Source organism: Geospiza fortis, unplaced genomic scaffold, assembly GCF_000277835.1.
Source record: "Geospiza fortis unplaced genomic scaffold, GeoFor_1.0 scaffold244, whole genome shotgun sequence".
NCBI classification, from domain to species: Eukaryota; Metazoa; Chordata; class Aves; order Passeriformes; family Thraupidae; genus Geospiza; species Geospiza fortis.
Window position 1 is genome coordinate 194,125 of NW_005054370.1, and position 25,433 is coordinate 219,557.

Here is a 25,433-nt window from a genome sequence, read left to right on the forward strand (position 1 = left end):
CTTCCTAAGGAACAGATAAGTCAGCCTGTTGCTTTTAAGAGGAACTCAATTATGCTAATTAGGTATCAAGAGGAAGCCCTTCATCTTCAGAGAGCTGCAGTGGTAAGAGGAGCAATGCTTTGCAAGCACCTGCTCCACCTCTGTCCTGAGTCACCTCCAGCCAGGGTCTTTCATTAGGTGGCAACAAGCCTGTCCCCACATGACTCTGCCTCAATATGTCATTTGCCTCTCATTACAGAGTGCAGTCAGCACATGTGAGCAAAGAGAGTCATCTTTAATCCATCCTTTCCATCCCTGACTCCTCTGCCAGACAAGTCAAGCTATAATCATGTTTCAAAGACTTAAGGGTGAGCATTTGGGCACTGGATTTTAGGGCAGTCTGTGAAATCCCTGTTAACCTCCCTCTGTACAAAGCACAGGGTGCAAAGGGTATTTTTAAATAAAAAAGCCTACAGATAACTTAAACTGCCATAAAAATTGAACTGCAGCCAAAGGTGGAGCTCCAGGGCCAAAGCCTCCCCAACTGTTTGTCTTTTGCTTGCACTGTCCTCATAAAAGACTGGCTGAACACTTAATTCAGCCTCTTCCCCTTGCTCCTGCAGCCTTGCAGGGGAAGATGAGAGTGGGCAGGTTGGAGACAAATCCAGGAACATATTGTTCTTCTCTTCTCATCCTGCCAGCAGTCACTCTGTGCTGGAAAAAGCTCGTGAAGCACAACAGGAGAGGAGAGGTGAGGTACAGGGCTTCTGAACCGCCCACGCAGCTGTGCTCAGGAGTTATCTCAGTCCTAAATCACTTTTTAAAAACCTGAAAAAGGCTGGGTTGTGATCCCCAGAGGAAGCAAGGCCACAGAGAGGGGTTGGAGTGAACCATTTTACCCCTCTACTGGTCCTGGCCCATTTCTTTTCAAATTCCAAGTAGGTTGAAGGGAACCTTGGGCTGCACAGAACCTTGGGGTGCTGGGCTGGGGCCTTGGCTTACAGGAGGCTGGAAACCAGAAGGGCTCAAAGCAGCAAATAGGTGGGTGCTAGATGGGGTTAGAGGTCTTTGCAGAAATAGTCACAGTGCCCTGGAGCCTTTTAGGATCACCTTCACACAACTAAAAGGAACTCTTCTTCTCCCACTGGCCCACAGAATGAATCCTGCTGGGAGGAGCTCGCAGAAACACTTGCAGAGGGGTTTTGGTTTCACTTCAGGCCAGTGCTCTGGTACAACCCTGGGGCTTTTACCCCTGATAAGGGTCATGGGACATCTCCTTCCCATCCATCTCAGAACCTCCTGCACCCACCCAGGACCATCCCCTGAGCTGCCCTCCCCAAGCCTCAGAACCAAGTTACACAAAGGAGAGGGGAGGGATCAGGTAGGAAGCAACACTGAGTAGAAACTTTTTATTTAAAGAACCTGACAGCCTAAAATGAAAGTTGGAGTGGTGGAGAATGCTGAAGAATGAACATGGGCAAGAGATTAAAATCCTTGTGAAGGCACCATCAGTGATGGAGAACAGCAGGACTGAACAGAGGGGAGAGCTCCTCTGGGACAGAGCCTGCAGAGGTGGCACACCCTGATTCAAGTGTTTATTTTCCACAGGGTGACCTGGTCATGTCCCCCAGGACTCACAGGCATCAACAGTCACCTCATGCCAAGCTACCACACTTAAAAGTTTCAAGCTAAACATGAAGGGGCAGCCTGCCTTTGGAGCCAGTCCCAAAATAACACTGCTGGCATCAGAGAGAAGAACACTTAAAGCCTCGCCTGCACACATGTCTAAAAATCTCCAAAAATAGCTCTTGCTTCCCCTTTGAAAAAAACTGTGGTTCCCAATGCCTCACAGGAACTCTGGTTCTGCTCAGTGAAGCCACAAAATAAGCAAGCAGCCCAGAACTGATCTATGAGCACATCTGGACTAGCTGAGATCAGCCTTAAGAAGAAAGAAAAAAATAAAGATTTTAAACAGCATGTGTCAAATCCAGGGACCTTTATTTCTCTGGAATGGAAAGAATTTGCCAGCCTGGACAAAAAATTGCAGGGGGCAATTGTACATTCTTTCAAATAAAAAAAAAAAAAAACAACACACACACATAAGAGTTTGGCTCCATAAATTTCTGTCATAAGAAACAACTTTGAATTGTACACCAAGCTTTTTACAAAGCATCAATGTTAAGATGTTTAACCGTGCTCTATCACATCCTTGGCCATTTATACAGAATATGCCATACCAAATGCTACATCAGCTTAAGACATTTTTAAAAATTAGTATTAAAAAGATACAAAGGCATCTTGGCTTTCATTTGGGTTTTTTTCTTTTATTAAGACATGGGAGTTTTCTTTGTTTGTTTTCCTAAGGAAGTCACTAAAAAAATATAATAACTTAATTCATAAGGACAAGATTGGTTAAAAATCCAGCCTTTCTTGCTTGGCAGCCCTCTGAGCTCGTACCTCTGTTGCTTCCATGAGCCTGTGAGCACTGCAGGCTGTGGGGTCTCAGCCTCCAGCTCTGTCCAGCCTCAGTGACCAGGTTTGTTCAGAGTCTCCACTGCAGCCAGGAAACATTCCTGGCCAAATGCTAAAAGTGATCTTCGGCCAAACAGGGGGTTTCAATCTGGGCCAATCTCACATGGGTTTAGCCCTTTGTCTTTTGCCTCTTTGTACATCCTTTGGAAGTCTTTGAAACGAGGGGCACAGCCTAACCTGGCCTCCCCAAAGTGCATACGTCCTGTGAAAAGGAAGTCTCCATCTCCTGGCTTCACCCCACACTCCAGCAAGGTCTTTATTTGTCCTCTCCAGTTCCCACTCTCCCCTGTCAGCTGAAAGACTTTGCTCTTCTGCCTGTACAGTTTGTTGACACCAACGTGAATTATGGATTCTTGCTCTTCTGCCTCGTTCGTTACGTTTTGAATGGAGCCTCTGATCACTGGAAACAGAAAAAGGTTTTAAGGATTAATTACACAAAAATGCTTTGGAAGACCCTGGTCCAAACTCAGGCCTGTGCAACCAGGGGAACTGACTTCACTACAGCAGCCCAAGTTTTGGTCCTTTGTTATTCTGAGAGTTAAGATTATCTAGTAAATTCCAGTATATCTTTGCATTTCTTTTATAGTTTAGATTTGTAATCTGTCCAGCAAAGGGCACCCACATATTAAATTTAAACAGAAAAATAATGACATAAGAAAAAATAGCATTAATCATGAAGAATTCTAACAAGAAGATTTGTGCTAAATGCTCCCTGACAACCTACTTTCTGTTCTTCAACCATTACAGATCCAGCTAATGCCAATTTCCCTTTTAAAAAGGGAAGCATGGACAATTAGTGAAACTTTTGGTGTTTTGTCAAGTCGACCAACAAAAAGTAATGGCCTCTCCTAAATGCACCCAAATCCTTGACCTTCTACCATGGTTGCTGTGTCACTCTGTCCACCCTGGGGATGTGCCAGCTGGGCAGACACTTCTGAGCTCCTCAGAGCTCTCCATGTGCCCAGCACCCTCAGAGGACATTTACTGCTGGTGGAGGGTGCAGGAGTGAGGAGGGGTCTGCTGGTGTTTATGGGAGGAGAGGGGACTGGGGAGACAGCAACTCACCAAAATCACTAGTGCAGACAGCCAGGAGGACCTCAGTGTCACTGCAGGGTCGGCAGGGAGCTGCACAGGAAGGGTCACAGTTAGCAAAGGACTAGACAGCAGCAAATAAATCAATTTCAATAAATAAACCATTTAAACTAAACAAAAACGTGGCTGACAAACACAGCATGGGCACAATCACTCCAAAGGTCTGTCTGGCGTCTCTACCACCACAAGAAGTGGGGCTAACCCTAGTTAACCCCGGAGCCCCCATGAGATTTTTGTACCCATCAGAAATAGGGATGTCTTTACCAATCCTGCTGGGATATATTGTCTAGCAAGCATTGCACACACTCACTGCACTTGTGCAAAACCTATTTTGGTCCTGGGTGCATTTGCAGGGCGCTCTGCTGTAAATTTACTCAAAAGCCTCCAGATCATGTGTCTTTTGTACTCTGATGGCAAAGCTCCTCTCTACAATTTCTATCAAGTGTTGTAGGGCCATTTAGTCATCACCACATCAAAGATCCAGGAGGTTACAGAGTGGGGGAGGCAAAGAGGGGAGGGAAAAACCCCAAGGCACGTGTTGAGGCAAAGCGGAAACTCAGAGCCCATATCTGCTTGAGCTCAAGCAGCACAAAGACCATTTCCTGTACTGCTGGAAACATTTGGATATCTGCACTAATCTAATCAATGCAAGAATGTGGCTCCTCTTTGTACTCAGCCAGATATTTCTGAGGAGAAGGTGCTGTAGTTGCAGTGCAGATGTTTCTATAACACCCTGCTGACTTCAGGAATTTGCTTATTATCAGGATCTGCCCTGCCTGGCCATGCTCACTGAGGCTGTCCATGGTGGCACGAGGATCAGAACCTTGTCTGTCACCTGGTGTCACCTCAACACAATCACCCAGGAAAATGGAAACCCTGGATCAGCACAGGCACAACTCCAGCAGAGTAGGGCTTCAATGGAGGTGACTGAACAATGAGATTCCATCACACCGCCCACCACCAAACTGAAGCCAAACCCACCCCCAAAATATGTGGTTTTTGAACCTCAACATCTGAAAACACTTAGTTTAGATTCCCAAACAGTCACAGCCTTCCTCTTCCCCCACCTGCTCCCCAAAGTTGATCCATTGCACTTAAAAGTAAATTTAAGCCTGTCCATAAGATGCAGCTGGTGCCTCCAATGCTCTGCCACCCTCCTGTCAGACAGCACAAGCCACACTCTGACACAAGACATGGCAAATCTCTTCTTTTTTCCAGGGACCCAGAAAGGCAGTGATCCAGAAAGAAGGATTATTGAACCAAATCCACCAGATTTGCTCCAGTCAGATGATTCCTACACAGTGTAACACACTGTTTAATGGGATTAAAGGAAACGTAAAATGCACATTTCTGGGCAGGGATGTTTGAAGGAATAATTCAAGGAGCTTAAAAAGCTCCAAAAGAAGAGACAAGGAATAGGCAAAATAGCATCTGGATCAATCACATTTCTGTTTAGTTTGAATACCTCCAAAGCTCTCAGAAATAAGCCAGCTTTCCCTGCCCTTCTTTGCCCACATACTATTTCAGCTCTCTTTTTCAGAGAAGTTTGGAAAATGTGTAATATAACGAGAAATGCAGAACCAGATGAAGCCTGGACTGGAGAACTAGAATAAATTCAGGCTAAAGATAATTCAAGTTTTAGACTCAAGAGATTTTGATCAGTGGCTAGGACAAATAAAGAAGCTTTATCTGACAAAGAAAATTTTAACAGAATCACAGAATCATTCAGGTTGGGAAACACCTCTAAGATCACTGAGTCCAACCATTACCCCAGCACTGCCATGCCCACCACTAACCCCTGTCCCCAAGTGCCACATCCACGCACATTTTGAGCATTTCCCTGGGCAAGTCTCAGTGTGTTAGTCACTAAACATCCTACTCTGGATTTGTTTCATTCATGGCACCTCCCAAATCCATCCAGGGCAGAGGTCCCTCTTCCCCAGGCTCCCTCTGTCCAAATGAGGACCTGACTTAGAGGGAGCTTGCACAAATCCCACAGCATTTTCACATGGACACAAGCTCCGAAACAAAGTACAGCTGATGGACATCCTCTAAACCCACAGCTGGATTTCAGATATTTCATTCTGGAAAGACCTTGTAGTAAAAAGGCATCTCAGTCTTTTTATGTCTTGGTTTAGACCAGACACCTCTGTAGTTCATCCAGCCCCATCAGAAAATTGGAAACACCAAAATGACTAAGGCATTTCTGTTCTCCAAAGGAGTGCAACACAGGCAACAGCATTAAAGATGAAAAACAAAATGCTTTAAAAGTGGTTCCTTCCATTTAAATAGACTGACACAGTAACAAATCAAATGAACAAATCTCCATGTGTACACAGAATCAAATCACTTTAATTGTGGACCCTAGGCAAAATCCTGCAGCCTTTTTAATACAAAAGGAAATTAAAAATGCTCAGCATTGCTCACACCAGATCATTACTTAAAACCTGCTTCAGGTCCAGCTGACTCACAGCAGTGTGGTGGCATGTGAGCTGCTTTAACAACTGTTCTCCACCACCCATCTCTGCAGCTCCAGACAGATGAAGACCAAAAATTCTCCTCTGTGAGACAACTCCCACATCTGCATTCACAGAGTATCAAATAGATCTTGCAAGAGGCAAAAACAAGGTATGGAAGCACAGACGGAAAGCAAGTTGTGAAGGATTACTGCTGAGGTAAATGGACCATTAAAAAGCAAATAACATCCACCGGCTACAACCAAAGCCTGATTTCTACAAAGGCTCATAAAAGAAAATAAATCCTTAGGAGGTGGCAATGCCTACACTTTCTTTTGAATCACAGCCATGAAGGAATCTGTGTGTTTAACACAAAAGTTCATGGCTTTAGCTGCAGTTCAGCACTCATTCCCTTTGGATTGGGCAGCAGGTGCTCTGCTCCATCCATAGGTCAAAACAACACACACACCTCAGGCTAGAACAGGAAGCATCCTTATAACTATAAAAAAATAAATTTTAAAAAAAAACCAACCCCAAGAAAAGCACTTCACTCATGCACAGCAGGTGAAGATGTTCATTTTCTGGGGAACTGGGCCTGGTTACTAAACAAGGCAGCTGTGTTTGCCAGATCCTGACTCCCTGGGGATGTCTCGAGGGCTGCCCAGGTTCTCACATCCAAAAGCAAGCCTATGAACTTGCAACAACAATATCAATGTTGGCTGCTCTAATTCCTTTAAACTCCATGAGCCAAAGAGCCTTAATTCATACAGCAGCAGGAGAGAGGTGGGGAAAAAAAAAAAAGACATAGAAAAGCAACATTTTACTGAAGTCCTCTAAAGCCCAGATGCCTCTAACTCAGCTCCAGCAGCAGTGGCATAAAGCCTGCATTGTGCACGTCGGCTGCCGACTCTCCTGGGAGTGCCTTTGATGGATTTTGACAGTATCCTGACCTGGAGTAACCTGAGGCAGCCCTCTCCCTCCAACACCCAGAGCCTCCAAAGGCCTCTCCATTCACCTCCCCGCAGAGGGAGATGTAATTACATCATTCCTCACAAGCCAGCAGTCATGTCCCAGCTGCTTTGAGCGATTTGCCCTCTGAACCTGGTGTTAGTGAGGAGGACGAGGCGATGCTAACAATAGACCGCACTTGTTGGCCAACAGTTTTGTCAAACACGTTGCTGGTCCTCTCCTGGACCTCTCCACAGGGAGGCAGAAATGCTTGGTTAGAGAGAGGGATGTGCCCTGAGGAGATGCCAGCCTCAGGTGGCTCCCAGCTCTGCCAACCAGGGAGCTGGGCTGTCTAGAAGGGATTTCCCCAATATTGTGCATTATTTGAGCGCCCCTTTAGTGCTGCAGTTTACACTCTGCCCAAAGAGTGGTGGGAGGTGTTGCTGGCCTGTCTCAGCTCACACACACAGCTCCAGTCCTCCCTCCTTTGGTTTGTGTGCATACAACCCTTCTTTCCCTGGAAAAGAGGAGGTGGGGTTCTGGAGGGGCCGTGGGGGAGGATGGCAGCTCCCTGCAGGACACATGGAACCGAGACGTGCTGGCTCTGGCTGCAGGCGTCACACAGACCACATGAAGGGGCCTGGTCTTCTTTTGAAACATTTGTGTTTCAACAGCCACCCATGGGTCTGACTGACCCGACCTTACCCCAAAACCAGCTTCCAACCCACAAGAAAGAAGTTTCTTCTGCCTGTCCAGATTTTTCTCAACACACTCCAGGGTGTCACAGCTATCAGAACCCTGCTGCAGGTCCCTGCCCACCATCCCAGCACTCCAGCAAGCCCAGAAGACCTTCTCCATCCTGTCCCCAGAGAGGCTGTGCTGAACACCCACCCCTGAGCCAGCAGCACACACAGGAAGAGACACATTTGAAGCAGAAGTGAAAACGTTGAACACAAAGTAATTGCAGAAAACCACTTCACCGAGGAATACCCTTTGGTTTGGTGAAGAAGCGGCTGCACGCGTGCCGTGTGGTGAAGGTGTGGATGGTGGGGGAGGAAAGCACAGAGCTCTTTATCTGCTCTTCCACAGCACACATCACCCACACCTCAGTACTTCTGAACAAGCCTTTGAAGCATCAAGAGCTACCAAGGAGGTCCAGGCAGGGCTGAAGTGCTGGTTTCTGTTCGTTTTTCTGATTAAAACAAGAAGTCTTTTCTCTTCAAGACATTCAGATGGGTCTTATTGCAGTCCCTGTGCTGCAGCACCTCCAGGCACACGCCTGTGGGGCCACAGACCCATTTCCCTCAGCCTGACATCAGCATTAGTTCATATGGAACAAAAAACCCACCCACACCTTTCCAATTCTTGCTGCCAGCTCTGTGACTGGCAGCACCCAGACTGGAAAGGGCATCATAGGATGAGTCTCCTTCCTGGAAACACAGAGTGCAGACTTCCCAGAGCAGATTATAAAAATAGAGATGTGGTTTCTCCAATAATGGTGCATTTCTCTGTTGTTTCTCTGAGTCCTAAGCAAAAATTATGATGCCTCAACTGGTTACTGGATCAGTGATTTAGATGAGAGACAGGAGTTTAGGGACAAACATCATATGAGCAAGAAAAAAAATAATAAATCTTGCCCTGATCCTGCTTTAACTAATTACAAAGTAAAATAAATCCTGCTAATTATTTCTTCTTAAGTATGCCTGTGCTTCCCCTCTGAAGGAGCATTTCTTCCATGAAGCAAACCTCTCACAGTTCATATCCCAGACAAAAAAACCCTGCTTTGCAGTGGAGGTGGACACGAATTTGATAACCACTCTGGTTTACCAGGTTGTGACTCGTCCTTTCCTTTTCTTGATACACCTCAACTTTCCTCACCACCTCAGAAAGCTCTTCCTGAGCAAGCCAAAACAACACTCAACCTCAAAACCCTCACAACCCCCACAGTGAAACACCACCTAGAACTACATCAATGCAGCTGCACTGTCACTGCATTTTGTATTTAGAAGGGGCTGGAGCTGGGGCCAGCAGAGCTGCATCCAGCACACCTGCATTGAACACAATACCTGCAGCCACACAGTGGGGAAAAACAGAGCCAGGAGACACCTAAGAGCCTCTCCACAGCTGGGCTGGAAATTACTGACACCCTGTCACAACACACAGAGGAGCTCTCTCATCACTCCTTTGTTTTACAAGGTTTTCCTGTCTTTGGATGGGCTAGGATTACAGGGCTTTCTGCAAGCACTGCACTTTTTCCAGCATGTCAGTAGGAAATCAGCAAGTCAGGGAACAAACAGGAGAGCTGGACTGGCCCTGCTCCCAGCCCTGTGGATCAATAAACCTCAGACATGGGACCACAGAATCACAGAACAGCTTGGGACAGAAGGGACCTCAAAGATCAGCTCAGTCTCACCCCCTGCCATGGGCAGAGTCTTCCACTGACCCAGCTTGGTCCCAGCCCCATCCAACCTGGCCTGGGACACTTCCAGGGATGGGGGAGCCACAGCTTCACCTTGCCAGTAACCTCCCTATCCTCAGAGCAAAGAATTTCTCTTTAACATTAACTTAAATCTCTCCTCCTTTAGTTTAGAACTGTTACCCCTTATCTTATCGTTATCTGCCCATGTAAAAAAACAGTCTCCCTTTTTCTTTTTGTTAGCCTCCTTTAAGCACTGAAGGCCACAATGAGGCTGTGCTTTGATGAATACAAGATTAATGCTGTGAGTAGCATAATGAGAGTTTAGTGCTCTTCTGAAGGCAGAAATGTTCATCCCCCTGTTTGCTAGAAAGTCAATCTAAGCCCTGTGCTGAGCAGAAGAGACAACTTGGGACAAGGATCATGGGCAAAGGTACAAAACTCAAAGATTCCCTTCTTCTTACAGCCAAGATTTGGTACAGGACAAGGTGGTGGTGGAGCAGCTGAAACAACATCCTGATGCTGCAATGGACATCCTTCCCTGGGCTCTCTGTATGAAGAAGGGACACCAGTGATTTTACTCCTTCAGAAAAGGAAGTGTCAAATCCCATTCCTTGCCTTCTAACACTCAGTTCAACTTGCACATACGTCCAAGCTTCCAGAAATAACTTGGAAAATACAGACACTGGCCAAGAACAGTTTAAACCTGCAAATAAATTTAATGAAATGCAGACTTTTGCAGGCTGTGGCATGGACTGTGACGAGAGAATCGAGTCAATACCACTTCCTTCCTGCAAAGAAAGAATAAAAAAAGCATATTGTAAAACCTCACTATTAGAGATGTGATGACCTTTGTGTTCTGAGAAACGTTAGGACAAAAGATCATAAACCAGAAATTTATCTTTTTCACAGAACTGTCATCCAAGAGGGTATTAAAGTCCCTAAGTACCAAAGATTAACTATTTATGTAAACAATGTGAGGAAGAGATTTGGTACTAGGCAAGCTCTGTTTGCAACAGTTTTCAAACTGAAATTGGCTCAGCAGATCCAGAGCATGTAAGGATCCTTTGGGATTGATGCCTTTTTGCTGTTCCAAGATGCAGCAGCCATTCTAACAAATGAGCTGAAAGGTCAGCTAGAAACACAGCCATTTGTTTAAAATTTAAACCAAAGCAAAACAAAAGGAATGAAAAACCCACAGAGCAGTTTTTATTTAAGCAGCATTAAACATTGTTAAACTCCACCTCCAAGCATGAGCTGCATCAAGCCAGGAGAAAGGATGAAAAGTGTCACAGCTTCAAGACACTTCTGGCTGTCCCTCCTTTTCCCCCTCTGTGGCAAACCCCAGCACTGGGGTGGGCAGAGACAGAACAGTGACTGGATCAGTGCCAGATCCCAGCCCAGCTCCTACACTTACCCATTGCATCACAGCTCTAGAAAAAGCCTCAGTTACAGTCAAGCCTGCAAGACATTGTGTCCAAAAAGCCCCACTCAGCAGATCAGATGTCCAGTTGAATTAAATTCCTCTCTCTGCACTGCAGCAAAGCAGAAGTGTCTCTGCAGCCACCCCAGCCCAGGTTCCTGTGCAAGCAGCACCTGTACACATCTGCTTTTTTTTTTTTTCCTCTTCTCCCTCCCTAACTGCAATTAAAGGGAAAAGATGGCAGCAAGATAACTGCTGGGAATTCCTCCTGCTCTACAGGCACAAGACACCACTATAAAGCCATAAAAAAGCAGCTCTATTTGACTATCTCACAGAAAATCCCTCCCTCCTTCCTCAAACCTACCTCTACTGCCCAAGGGGGATTGGGAGTGGGAAGCACGAGGAGAAATGAGCTGCTGGAAGCCAGAGGTGCCTCTGGATGGTTGAGGAGCTCCTGTGATCCCCTGGGGCAGAGTGTCCCTTGCTGTCACCCCAGAACGTGCCAGCACTGCACCCCTGCCACACAGGACCAAAGGAAATGCTTCCCCTGACTCAAAGCCCACAGAGACTTATGGCTTGGCTCATCCCCTCCCAAAATTCACTCTGGAAAGATTTCTTCTTTCTTCTAAAGAAAACATCATGCCAAAGCCTTGTAAAAGCTCACAGGGGTCAGATCCAGGAAAATGTGAAGTTATTCAGTTTTTGATGTCCTGTTGGGCTTTGTCTCTGACAGCTAACACGGAGCTCAGCTGTCATGCAGCGCTTGCACAGCAGAAAATGAACAAGTAAGGTGTTTTTCACTCCCATGCCCTGGGGAAATTGTGCAGCCAAGCACTTCTCCCTGCCCCTGCCAGGGCTACAGGAGGGGCTGGAGCCAGCACCTACTACCAGGCTGGAGCCCTGCCAGGAACACAAATCCTTCCCTCCCCTTTGGTCCGGTCCATTAATGCCTCTGATGGAGCAGAGGAATAGAATTAAGAAACAAGTGGCTGGTTAAAGATAAACCCTGAGAGTGGAGTAATGACAGATCAAAGATTAAGTGAGTCTTTAAAGAAAAAAAAAAAAGAAGCATACGTGCAATCAGCTCCACACAGGTCCTTCTCTTTCCTGTTTCTAGAAATCAAATTCTTTTTGGTATGTGGGAGAGCTCCGAAGGAACAAGGCCAGTTTTCATTATAAAACCATGTTTGTTTGATCAGTGTATTCTTGAGAAGGGTTGTGGAGGGGCTACATCCACAGAGTGAGAGATCTTCGATGCTGTAACATTGCACAGTTAACCTTAAAAAAAGCCACTTAAAGCTTGTCATTTGTAACAGTAAAAGCTTTGAGATACATCCCCTTTTCTTCCTTAAAAGCACACCCTCCTTGGGCATATCAAGCCCATCCACCAGTTCTACACAGGAATAATTTTTTTTCTCTCAAATTTCTGACACCCACTTGCAGATGGAAGCAATTGATGCAAAGCCAGCAGCAGTTCTGGTGGGCAGAGGGGCATCCTGCAGAGACAGGAATGGTCCTGGGAGGCAGACAGGGCAATGGATGCCAGACCAGCTCTGTGTGCACTTCCCAGCACCTGTGATCACTGCAGGGCTTCAGTACAGAGAGGATATGGGCAAATGTGGTGATGCCCATTGCAGGAGTTAATGCTCAAATCCCATGAAGGAGTCAGGAGGTGCCTGTAAAACCCACACCAAAAAATCCTTCCACAAATCTGAACCAGAAAAACGTTAACTGGACCAAGGCTGTGCTAGGGCAGCAGCTTTTCTGAGCCAGTATTAAACCTCCTAAGGTCAGACCCAACACATGACAGCTTTAGGTCCAGGATATCTTCCAAGTATCTGTGCAATATTTCAGTGAATATTTGCTGGCTTCTAGCACAGATCCAGGTGAAAGAGATTTTCTGTCCTGCAAATCAAGACTCCAACACAGGAAAGATCTGGCCCATGTTTCAGTCAGTGGGAAGAGGAATGCAGCTTCCCCGCCCTCTCATCCCTTCTTTAACTACAGCCTCAGGAATTAGCAAACTAAACAGTTCTGCAGAGCAAGCACAGAGCATTATTAAAGACTGCCAAGCAACTGGGCTGGACTGCAGCTCTGTTTGTGGGACCATCTTTGGTGGTACACAAAGGTCAGGGCAGAGCAGAGCCCCAGCTGCCCAGACAATACACCTGACTGCTTATTGGTTTTGACTGCCCACTGAGTTGAGAAATAAGCTAACGGCATTCGTGGCCAGTCTAGCAAAAATAAGCTATTTTCTATCCCCCTGTCCCCTGCAGCTGTGTATTTATCACTGCAGCCCCATTGTCACCTCCTCTGCCCACTGCAAAACCAGCTCCTGCCCAACATCAAAGGACAAGCAGGGCCAGAGAAGATGCTGGCAAAGCCATTTTCTTGGGAGAAGGAGAAATTAAACTAGGGAATCCATCCAATTTTGGTGGGGGTTTCAAGTGAAGGCTTCTTAGTCCAGCATTTTTCAGACCCCAAACCATCACCCTTGCTCAGTTCCAGGTGATGTATGGGTGTGTGCATTCCCTGAGCATCAGAGCAGCGCTTTGAAACCATTCCACACAGGGGGAAAAAATAAATCAAAAACTTTGTTCTCAAACTCTCCCACCCAGTCAATCATTCACCACAAACCTGACCAATTCAGGCACATGAATAATTGGAGCAGGTTTCCAGGTTCTCAAAATTATTCCCACTCCAGGCAGTGTTACAGAGCAGCCAGCCTGATCCAGCCAGGTGCTGCTCCATGAGATGTGGTTCAGCCACAAGCCCTCAAAAACTAGCTTTAAATGTGTTCTTTGCACACTAGGGTAAGGGAATGCTGGTTATATTTTCATGGTTACTTTGTACCAAGTTTTGGATACTATTGGAAAGATAAAGTTAGTGTGGACAAGCTCCTGCAAGGAGGGGAAGCACGCACCAATAAAAAATCCCATTTGAAATATTGTATCCTAGAGCAGGAGTGGCAGAAGGATCCCTTACACAGCCACTAACTGCAGTGTGTTTTGAGAGCTACAATAAAGGCTGTTTTCTGATGTTTTTCTCTTAAAACTTGTTTATGACCTTTTAGAGAAAAGTCAAACAAATCACCAAAGCTTGAGGTGCACAGGTGAGCCACCCAGCAAGGTGTGCTCAGGCTTATAGGGCAGATCCCTCAGCTTGGCTGGTTATTATTCATTGGCTGGTTATTATTCATTGGCTGGTTATTATTCATTGTTATTATTCATTTCTCCAGCAAACCCCAGATGAGAGGAATGCAGCATCAACCTATTCTGTGCCCTTCATAGAGTCACAGGGTGGTTTGGGTTGGAAGGGACCCTAAAAACCATCAAGCTCTAACCCCTCAACCCCAAGAGTTTTAACCTGCACAGAAAACAGGGTGGGGAGAATAAAAGCAAGGCATTTTCCTCATCTGATGGGGTGGATTGGATCAGAGCCCATGCAGCACCCAGTGGTGCTCCCACTGCCACACAGGGCAGTGCCAACGTCTCAGATGGTCACAATTACTCAGGCAGAACTTGTGCTGGGCATAAAGGTCATGGGGACTTTCAGTTTAAGCGTTCCAAGTGCTCCTTTCCATCACCTCTCCTGCCCACAGCAGCGAGCAGCTCAGCCATGGTCACCCTGGCAAAGAGAGGGCACAGCAGGCACGGCCTCTGCTCACCAGCCTTGGCACAAAACGCCTCAAAGTTTCCACTCTGACAAGAAGTGAAAAATACACCAGTGTGAGGATGGTGAAATACTGGAACAGCATGCACAGGGTAGGGTAGATGCCCTAAACTTGGAAATATTCAAAGCCAGCTTGGGTGAGGCTCTGAGCAATGGGGTCCCTGCACACTGCACAGGGTGGACTGTAAAGATCTCTTCCAAAATAAACCATTCTGTGATTCCACCATCTGCTGCCCAGCTGACAAAGCTAAGCAGCACATCCAGCCTCCAAGAATGAAAAAAACCCTAAAGATTGGATATTTGTGAGGAACCAGAGGAAAGCATGAGACTAGGAGCCTACAAGGTGGAATGACAACAGAGCCCTGGGAGGATCCCTGCAGAGATAGGGCACATTGGAGCCCCACCTCTGCCATACACACTCTGCATTAAAGATCAGAAGTTAAGAAAGGTGCTTTAAAAAGCTATTTGTCAGCAGAAGCACTGGTATAGCCCAAACACTTCTGAGCTTTCTGAATTTCTGATCTGTTTTCTCAGGACAGTGAACTACCAGCATACAGGAAATAGCTGAATACTGTTAATTACTTAACTGGATTTATCCAGTTTTGCCTTGTTTTTCAGACACCCACACAAGTGTTGTACCTCCTGTGTATTCATATTCTCAGCCAGGTAGCCATTAATAAAGAAAACATATAAACCAGTTAATAGAATCTGCACTAAATCTGTAGATGCCATCAAGATAAAGGAGCATTTTTGTTAAAGTTTGACTTCTTTACTACACAGAAGCAGGTGGGTAATGAAAGGCTTTCAATACACCCCCTGAGCTCTGACAACTAAATTACACACACCCCCATGAGTGTGCAATGGGAAGAGCAAACTGCACAGCTTGAACAAAGCTGGACCCAAAGCTCTTGAAACACAGACTTTAAGTAACAAAATAAAGCTCCTTTGGGGGGACAAGGGAGGAGGATTCACCTTCCTCTCCAAAACTTTTGGTCAAACCTACAGATTTTCTTGTTTCAGTTTCGTTGAGCAGAAGGTGAGGTATTCAAAAAGTAAATTATTCTCAAGGGACCTTCACAGTTTTCATAGAAATTTAAAGCAAGCAGTCTGCTGTGGTGCAAGGCAGACCTAACCCAGGCACAGCTGAGGAGCTCAGGTGGGTCAGAACCTTCAGAAATCTTGTAGGGACTACATGGCCAGACCACTTTTGCCAAAACCTCCATCTCTTTGTCAGTATGGGCAGCACGGCTGATACTCGGAGTATTTTCTTCCTGCACAAGCAGAAAAGATTAGAATCAACAGAATTCAACAACTCAAACAAGTTCTGCTGATCCTCCAATGGCTTCAGGCCAAAATGTCACAGTGCCTCAGTTCTTCATTGGGGCAAACACTGAGGCTTCAGAGCATGAGCTGGAGTTAATGGACCATCAGTGTGGATGGGAATGATAGAGGGGTGCAGCCCAAAGCCTAATCTGAAATCAAAAGCACTTTCAGTCAACCATCAACTTTGGATATGAGGAGAGAACTCACCCATCCAGATGCCTGAATTGTCAAGGTGACCCTTCTTGGGGACTACTCCCATTAAATGATGTCAGGCATGTTTGCCTTCACTCTTCTTCCCATCTTAAAAAACTACAACCCCAGGGAAATGCACTTTTTTTGACTGTCACGAGCACAGTAAAAAACTTCCCACACCAGATGTCAGCAACCTGAATTAAAATCTACCAGTACAGCACAAATTCTTCCTACGGTTAGGAAAATGTTGAGAGGCTGTGGTAAGGGAGAGTCAGAGCCAAAAAAAGGGTTAAGTCCCCAAATCTAGAAAATTGTTAAGACTGCCCTGTATCATTCAACTTTTCAAAAAAAAAAAGGGAAAGGGCAATGCAGAACCTGCATATGTTTTCTACTGAATTATTTGCTAGACTCTGATTAAGTGGGAAAGAATGGCTGTAAACTAATAAAACTTGAGGATTTCTAATTAAACCACAGGCACCATGCCAAGCATTGTTGATTTGTTGATGCACCCTGCAATGTCAGGACTCTAAGGACACAACAGGTCATTAAAGTATTAAACAGATGACTTACACCCTTTAATCAGCGCTGGGATGCCAGGTTAGGAAGAGAGAGTAAATTCAAGGGCAGAGTACAACAATTATCACCAGGAAACAAACCCAGCGTTTAGGGAAAGCGGGGAGAAGTTGTTAGCAAGTAGTTATTGCACAAGGAAAGGGCTGGATTGCTGAGCCCCACACCTGGGTCTTTTATGATAGGCATCTGAAATAGCAAGGAAATCATGCAGTATTTGCAATTTTCAGCTCTTTGCCATCAGAAGAAGCACTGCAGCTTCCTCTGCCCGGCACATCTCTGACCCCATCTACAACAGCATCTCGCATCTTTTGTCACCTCTTCACACCTACTGCCAGCTCTGCTCAACTCAGTCAAACTGCAGCTGAGACACAGCAGCCTCTTTTTCCAGAGTGCAGCAGCCAAAAACATCAGCCACGCTTGTGAACAAGGGACTGAAGTAAGGGTGGTGGGAAATGCAGAACCTTAAACGCAGTTTTCAGCTCCTTTAAGGTCAGCTCTTGCCTCTGACTCGAGCCTCCTCTCCAGGGAAAAAATCTTCAGTGATTGTAAACTCCCCCTCCAAACGAGCAGCTCAGCAAAGGGCATTTAGTCGGAGGTTTCACAGAAAAACTAGAAGCAGCTCCAGAAGAAAGGAGGTCCACAAGCTGCAAAGAGCCTCAGATATATTGCTCAGTGCAAGCCTCACAAGGCAGCTATTTGGCACTTCCCCCAGACGTACAGATATTTATAGGAAAATAAAAGTGCTCATCTAAGTGAGTAGTGGAAAGAGTCATGTATGGCATTTTCATCGTGTTTTCACCCTGCACAGCCCCTCTCCGGAGTCTGGGGATCCAAAAAAAGGCAAGAGAAATAATTTCAAATACAATAGAGATCCCCAGTTTGCCCTGAAGGCTCTGCTGATGAACTATTAAAAACCTTTTTCTAGCCAAACAAGACACTTGGAGAATGGAGCAGATTCCCCACCACATTGTTCCATAAGACAGCACTGAAATTTAACCAGTGTCTGTTACAGCTGAAAATACAGCAGTCACCGAAAAAGTGATTTAATGTGCCTATTAAAGAGAAAGGCTGTAATTGGATGCAGTCCTCAGCTTGACTTCTGAACGTCCCTGAAAAAATACCCCCATCAGCTTTAAAAACCTCCAAGATTTTATGTGTAAAGAAGAGCATTTAGCTCTGAAAACACAGCAGTTTGTGCTGGTAAAGGATGTCAGCAGCAAGTCCTCAATGAGCAAAGCTCAGGAGAAACTTAAGTGCAGCCTAAACCCAGCAGTGATAAGCAGTGCTTCTGTCACATTATTTTACTATATGCAAAAGCAATTTCAACTCTTTGGAAAATAAAAGAGCACAGGACTTTTCTTAGTAAGTCTAAGTGACTTCTCATTAGCCTGTCCGTGTCTCCATCCTCACAGCCTGACAGAGAAAGCAGCACTGAATCTGGGAACATTCTCCAAATAACTGATTAAACAATGTATTTAATGTCTTCTGCAATGGAATTTTACTACATAGCTGACATTCTGCACAGTGTATTCATCTTTGCACAAATGATCTTACTGGGAAAGCAGCTCAGCAGAGATACCCCACTTCATTTACAGCAATTTTGGATGTGGCAGAGCAGTCTGCTTAAAATCCAGAATGCCCAATAATAAGCTACCACTTGTAAGCACGGCAAAAGTAAAGGAAGTGACTTCAAATTTAAAATATTTGTGTTTATATTTTTTTGTTTTAATGGCAAAGCTGCCACCTGTCAGTTCCCGAGGTTACTGCATCAGCCCTGAGCCCAGCTCTGCTCAGCTGAGTCCAGCTCAGAGCTGCACAAAAAGTAAAGCCCCATCCGAGCTGGCGTGACAACATTTACCACGGGCAGGGTGCACAAATACACAAACAGACAACCCAGAGCCTGGTGTGGAAAGGAGCCAGGGGAGGGGAGAGGATGGAACAAGTTCTGCAATCACTTAGCCCAGAGAAGATACCCCTGGAAGATCCAGCTGCAGTTTAATTAGTCACAGCACTGCTTATCAAGCAGCATCTCAGGCAGAGCATGTGGCATCAGCACGGCAGAGTCTGGCCAGCATCCACAGAGCTCTTGGGCCACACAGCCTCACTGAACATCGCGTTTAGCCCGGGCTGAGTCATCTCAAGTGTGCTCTGAGGACTCTTCTCGCTGCCTTCACCCAAAACAGCAAAGGCAGCCCACATTTCAAATGAGAAATCTGGTTGAAACAAATCAGGTTCCTCACTTAAAATACCTAAACTTTGAAATCTTTGCTGTCATTTGAGATAAACTACCCTGAATCTGCAATTCCTTGGGCTGTTCTGGAAATCTCCCCTCCTTGGTTTTGAGGATGAAAGCTAGAGGCAATCCTGAATGGGTTAGATGCATGAACCAGATATCCCCTATCTAAAGGGAATTCCCCTTTCACTCTGCCATCCTCCAGAAATGCTAGTTTTTCTTCTCAAACTGTCTAATTGCTCAGCACACTTAGGTCACACCTGCAGCCATTGTTCCAAATGCTATTTAATACCTGACTTTACAGGCTTGTAAGATCTTTCAGTTTGTCCACTCCTCTTTCCTATAAGTTTTTCATTGGAGTAAAAACTCCTCCCTACAAAACTTGTTTTTCATAATGGTTGAGAGAGAAGACAACACTGTCCTGTAAAAGTATTGAAGAGCTCTGCCATGACACAGTAATGCTCAGGGGAGTGTAATAAGGACAGCTGAGGAAGGAACACACCATTTTCCTTGTTTGAATAAAAAAAAAACCACAACAGAAAAAGCAATAATTAGGTCACCAAGTAGCACTACTTGCAAAAGGGAAAAAAACCACTGAGGAAAAGGATTGCCTCCTTGTTCAAATGTTTATTATTCAAAACATGCAGTGGGGTCTTAAAAACTGAGTTAAAAGTAGTTAGAAAAGTGTTACAGCAAGGCTGGGAAGCCCAGGAGTTCAGTGTAGGGTAAAGGCAGCTCCTGAAATACACCCTGCCCTGCAAGGGGAGACTCCTGCACTGTGGCCCTCAACAAATCACTGGAGCTCAGCCCATGCCGCCAGCTTCCAAAACACAACAACAAACCAAAAACCAAATCAATTCTTCTGCAACAGCTCTGTTTATAAAACATGTCCTTAAAAGCACACGAAACTCACAGCCAGCCACTTTCCCACTCACTCACTCACTCAGCCATCTGTTACATCCAATACAGGAGGTGGGAGTCTGACAATACCCCAGAACTCACCAGAAGCTGTGTGCAAGTCAGCTGCTATTCCCTTGCTCATCAATTCGTACTGGAAGCCTGTAATCTTCCTGCTAATGTCCTGCTGAGGAGTGGCCTCCACAAACAGCCCCCCCTGGTCGTAGCCAAAGCAATAAACTCTGCTGGGGCTGCGCTCTCCATCTCGCACCAAGAGTTTCAGTTCTCCAGTTTTTTCCAAATAAATATTTGCTCCTGCAGAGTCTTTGAAGGGCTTTATGCAAACAGTCAAGTGTTTGTAAGAGGCAGGTGAGATATTGGGTCGCAGGTTGACTATGAGTGCTCCTGTGGGGTACATCCACTCGATGGAGCCCTCGGAGCAGCGGAGGTAGACCTGTTCAACATCCTTCCTGTGAGACTCGTGGGTTAAACCACTGCAGGAAGAAAGAAAGAAAGAGGAGGTTAGAGAAATGACACGGCTAACAATGGGAATGTCAAACCTTTCAAAACACGCAGCAAAAAAATGCAGGAAGCCCAGGACATCGCTGGGTGTTGGCTCATCCAGCTCAGCAGTGCAGGTCTCTTGCAACATTTCAACCTTAATATTATAGGACAATTTTAAATCATCCCCCAGAAGAAAATGTCAAACCACTAGTAATAGGCTTCAAAATTAAATAGGATATAAGCACATGATCAAAAGTAATTCAATTACTACAGGCTCAGGTACTGCCCACCAGCTGAGCTGTGCATACTGAGTGAAACACGTAGGCTCTAACTCCCTTCCTGGTGGCTCAATCCACCATGTTCTCCAGCTTCACAGATCAGACTCCACCTTTTTCCAGGTACTTTGTTCCCCTTCCAAGTCTATATTCCCAATGGATCTGAAACTGGGAGGGGTGCCAAGCTCACCCTGTAAACTGCAGCAAAAGCAATGCTCCACGTGCTACCCATACCCTGTAGCCCAGCTGGGCAGCCCCAGTCCCCACCCTGGGAGGTAGAAAGAGGAGAGGAGACACCTCTGTCCCTTGTCACAGCTGGGGAAGCACTGAATGTGCTGCTTTCTGGTAGGAACTTGTTCCTCCCCTGCTACCCAGTATGAGGTTTAAGCTCAGTTTGTCATTTTCACTGATGGGCTACAAGCAGACACAGAGCTGTGTTCAGCAAGAAAGAGAACACGTGGCCATTTACCATGGCCAAAAATGAACAGCCCAACAACCATTTCACAAGGACCACAGGGATGGCATAGGAGAGCACAACAGCATCCCAGGGCCAGCTGCTAAGCAGGATGAGTAGTAAATCCCCGTGGCTTGTTTGCCCGCAGCCTAAGTGAGGGCAGCTCTGAACAACCCCTGCTGCCCATCAGTGATGCTGGATCAAGCCCACCAGCTCTCTGCCAGAGTGACTCAAAGCCCTAAGACAACCCTGCACAGGGCAGGCACTGCAGCTGGAGGAACAAGCTGTGGGAAGCCTGATTTATTGGCTGCAGTATTTGGGTTATTAGGGAAAAATCCTTTGGGCCCAGTCTCTGTCCTGTCACAAACCTATTAAGTGAGTATGAGTAAATCACTTCACCACCAAGCTTGTTTCTCCTCCCATGCTCTGAGCACCTTGTTCTCAAACACCTTTTATCCTGTGCCTGTAGAGGACAACCCAAAACCAGACTCCTTGTCACCTCATGGATCTGCTTTGCAGGATTTTAGGGAAGCTTCACAACATTCCCACTTGTAGGCAGATGAATCAAGATGATAAAAAAAATAATTTAAAAGGTTTAAGTCTGAGGTTACACAGGAAATCTGTGGCAAAAACATATTTTAATGTAGTGCAAGTGATGATATCAAGTCCTGGTTCCTCAGCAGAAACCTCCAAATGCACAGTTCCCCATCCCAAAGACATATTTGGGTACTGAGCAGGGTCTAAATTCAAGTCAGCACTTAGAAAGTAACTACAAGCAATGTGTAAAAGGGAAAAAATCCCAAACCATATGGTTTGCATTTACTGTTGACGTGACTCATTATTGTGAGTGTCAGTGTGACCTACTTGATAGAGGTTACACGAGGAAGCTCAGAAAGAAAAAAAGTCATATTTAATAACAATAGAGCCTCCAAACATGTGCTTTTGAAGAATCTTGAAAGCCACATCAAGAACACAGATGAAGAGGAAAGAGGGACAAGCTTTTAACCTTTAGACTCTTGCCCTCAAATTCAGTAGTACTTAACACATTCAGGAAACTTTACTTGCAAAGGGATATTTCAAGTTGACTGTAAATCCACATCTGGTCCACAAAATCAGTTTTCACCACAGCACACACATGATGCCACTCAACAGAAAACACAGAAGTCTGTTTATGTGCAAGCTGCCAATAAACAAAATTAAACAGTGTAAAAGTTATCCTTCAGCAAAGGGGCAGAAAGTTATCCTCACACATCACTTGTCCCTACTCAAGACAGCAAAACAAGCTGCAGAGGTTTTGCAGGACTTATACTGGCACATTCCAGCCCGAGTGCTTAAACAGAAGGAAGACACCAGGGGCAAAACTCTGAACTCATGCAGTGAAACTTCTGTTGCAAGTGATCCCAACAACACTGAGGCAGTGAATTTCTGCCAGAGGAAAAAAAAAAAAGAGCTACATTAATTTTGTTCAAACATTCACGGTGTTCAAATGAAAACAGGGTGGACTCTGAAATTATCTTCTGAAAGCCAATTATATCCCACAGGCAAGAGTGATGCCATTAGACAGATACATCAAGCACGAGTACCTGCACACATTAAGCCTTATAATAAAGGATGACTCAAAAGTTAAGCAGATTTCAAAATACATGTTCACATTGTTTAACAGCAACCATCATCATCCAGTAAAACCTGTCACTTTGCTTGCAGTCAGGATGACTTGTCCTCACACTGAGACTGTTTAACACCAGGTTCAGCTCTCACCCATCACACACATCAGGTCCACACAGTAATGGAGGCCCAGGAGCCTTTTTATTCTCCAAACTCATTCGAGTTCTGGTTTTTTGATTATATGGTGAGGACCTAGGGCAGGTGTTCCAGGTCCACACAGTAATGGAGACCCAGGAGCCTCTTTTATTCTCCAAACTCATTGGAGTTTTGGTTTTTTGACTATATGGTGAGGACCTAGGGCAGGTGTTTCATGGTTGCAGTGATGGATGAGCCATCCACCCATTTTAAATGTGTGCTCTTTATTGGGACTCACTTCTATAACAAGCTACTTCTGCAGCTACTTCCTCATAGCAATCCTGAATCACTGCATCTGTCTCCTTGCTCTTCTCCCTTTCTGGCTTCAGCCATCCCCTTATGTTTGCCCTGAAAAACCTGTTACAGTATCACTGCAGTGAGCTGCTATGCTGCAATGTGGAACAGGTGCTATTTAAAGAAAAAGGGAGCCAGAAGAATATTCACACTATCTACTTCAGTTATTTATTTATTCCATTAAAGATGTGCTGAAGAGCCCCACAAGCACCCATGTCCTCCCTGCACCCTGCAATGAACACAGGGAACTTTTGCTCCTAAATTGGAGAATTTAATCAGAGATGACAGTCTAGAGAAAATTAAGAATTCCTCAGAGCATCCACCATACCACAAGCAAGACTGATGGACAAAAGCAGCCACATAAGAGCTGAATTCTCTGTCCTACACTCAAACATGCCAGCCCAGCATATTCTCTCAGCCTGTCACTGAAGCACTTTTGCCCAAAGCATCACGAGGTCATTGCAGCACAAAAACCTGAACTTACAGCAAAAGTAATGACTGAACACATCACAGTGAAGTTTCTGCTTTCTCCTGGACAAAGCTTTCCTGGAAGCTCTCTGACAAGCTATTTATTAAGATGCTATTATGGCTTGTACTTAAATTGCAGGTGTCAAGCTGTGCATTGCATCAGATTTCCCTGGAAGCATCAGGGATTTCCAGAGGAATCCTAGTGAAGCTCTTCATCCTGCTCAGGGCTATAAGCTCATCACTTCTCTGCAAGCTAACAGGGGAAAAAAACACATCTAGAATGTTTTGTTTTTAAGACTGTTGCTTTAACATAGACATGTATATTAAGGTGAGAAAACACTTTCAGGTTTACTACAGAAGATGATGTGACTCCCAAATCCACCAACACAAGCCAACCTATGACCCCACTGTAGGGAAAAATTATGTCTGACATTAAAGTTCATAACTTTTCCTAACAGTCAAGATAAAAATCATCACATGACTTCAAAATATTATATTTTGCATTTAAAAAAAAGTTCTTTCTAACCCATATAACTCTTAGTATTCACACTGAAATATTTAATTAGTGATATTTACTGGTGCATCAAATTACTTTCTTTCCTTCTCAAGTGCTGTGTTTTTAGGAAAAGTCAGATGATATTGAGTGGCCTTAAGACTGCCAGCATTTCTGACAACACCTGTTTGCCACCAGTAAGGCCTAAGTCAGCTTGGGTTACTTTATCCCCTCCTAAAACTCCAGCCCACCTGAACTCTGGAACTCTCTCACAAGTGAAACCACCCAGACTAAACTTTGCTCTTCCTTCCCTGCTCATCCAACAGCTTCATCAAAAAGCTGTCACCTCTTTGGCTCACCAGAACAACAACAGGTGAGTAAATCCAGGCTGGCATCTCCAGGCTCAATCCAAACTCAGTTACAAGATTTCACTTCCCCCCTCCCCAGGCATCCCCTCCTTCGCTGATACTCAAGGCATTGCTTATTCCAACCCTGCTCAGGTGACATGAGGGAACACTGCTTGCTCTAAGAAAACAGGACAAAAACAACAGCAAAACAGGACAGAATTGCAGGGGTTTGTCACCATTCTTTTAACATACTTGCTGCAGTAGCAGGTGGTAAGGTCCAGCTAAGTAGTGCATCTGGGATGCCTCAGTACAGCATTTTCTGGGGTTTTTTTTTTGTTTGTTCATTTGAGGGATGTTTAGTTTTTGGGGTTTTGTGTGTGTGTGTGTGTGTGTAAAGAAAAATGACAAACTAGAAGTTTGTCAGAGGTTTGATCCTTATCAAGCAGACTCATCCTCAAGTGGATTCACTGCTATTAACTATGCATCAATTATACAAAAAATGAAAAAAAAAAGTTAATACGAAGCACCACGTTTCAGACAGTAAGAGATAAAAAAATCATGATGCTGAAAGTCAATCCAATTGTTTCCCCACTTTGAATTCTCTCTACTCCAAAACATCCCATTGATATAGGCCGGCCAAACTTTTAAGTTAGAGAAAGTCAGATCTGAAGAGTGTATTAGAGTTAGGAACTACTTTACTCTCCAAGTTAAGTCTGACCCAGCAACACCTGCTAGTTGAGCAGAGCTGCTTTTTTAAACCTATGAAGAGGAGAGAAGGTCACAGACACAACCACACGCGTTAAACGTATTACAAGCAATTAAAGGAAAGATAATTTGGGAGATAAACACTTGAGAACTGGAGAGGTTTCTCAACCGGTGCAATTAGAATAAATCAGCAGCGCGGCCGCTGCGCCAGCCCCCGCTCCCGGAGCTCATCACCATCATCATCATCATCATCATCTCCGCGGGACGAGGGAGCGGGGAGTGACCCCGGGGCTGAGCGCCAAGTGCGGGAGCGCAGAGAGGGGAAGGGAAGGGAAGGGAAGGGAAGGGAAGGGAAGG

General features: G+C 45.3%; 1 protein-coding gene across 1 annotated transcript; it reads right to left on the minus strand.

Annotated features, from left to right (window-relative positions):
• Window positions 1–1,960: 1,960 nt before the first annotated feature.
• METRNL (meteorin like, glial cell differentiation regulator) lies at window positions 1,961–24,728 on the minus strand. Its single transcript, XM_014308440.2, has 4 exons — window positions 24,624–24,728; window positions 19,842–20,230; window positions 3,577–3,636; window positions 1,961–2,911 (listed from the first exon to the last, which is right to left on the minus strand). Exons 2-4 carry the CDS (start codon window positions 20,152–20,154, stop codon window positions 2,595–2,597), a joined length of 690 nt encoding a protein of 229 aa, XP_014163915.2. The 5' UTR covers window positions 20,155–20,230; window positions 24,624–24,728; the 3' UTR covers window positions 1,961–2,594.
• Between the last annotated feature and the right edge of the window lie 705 nt (window positions 24,729–25,433).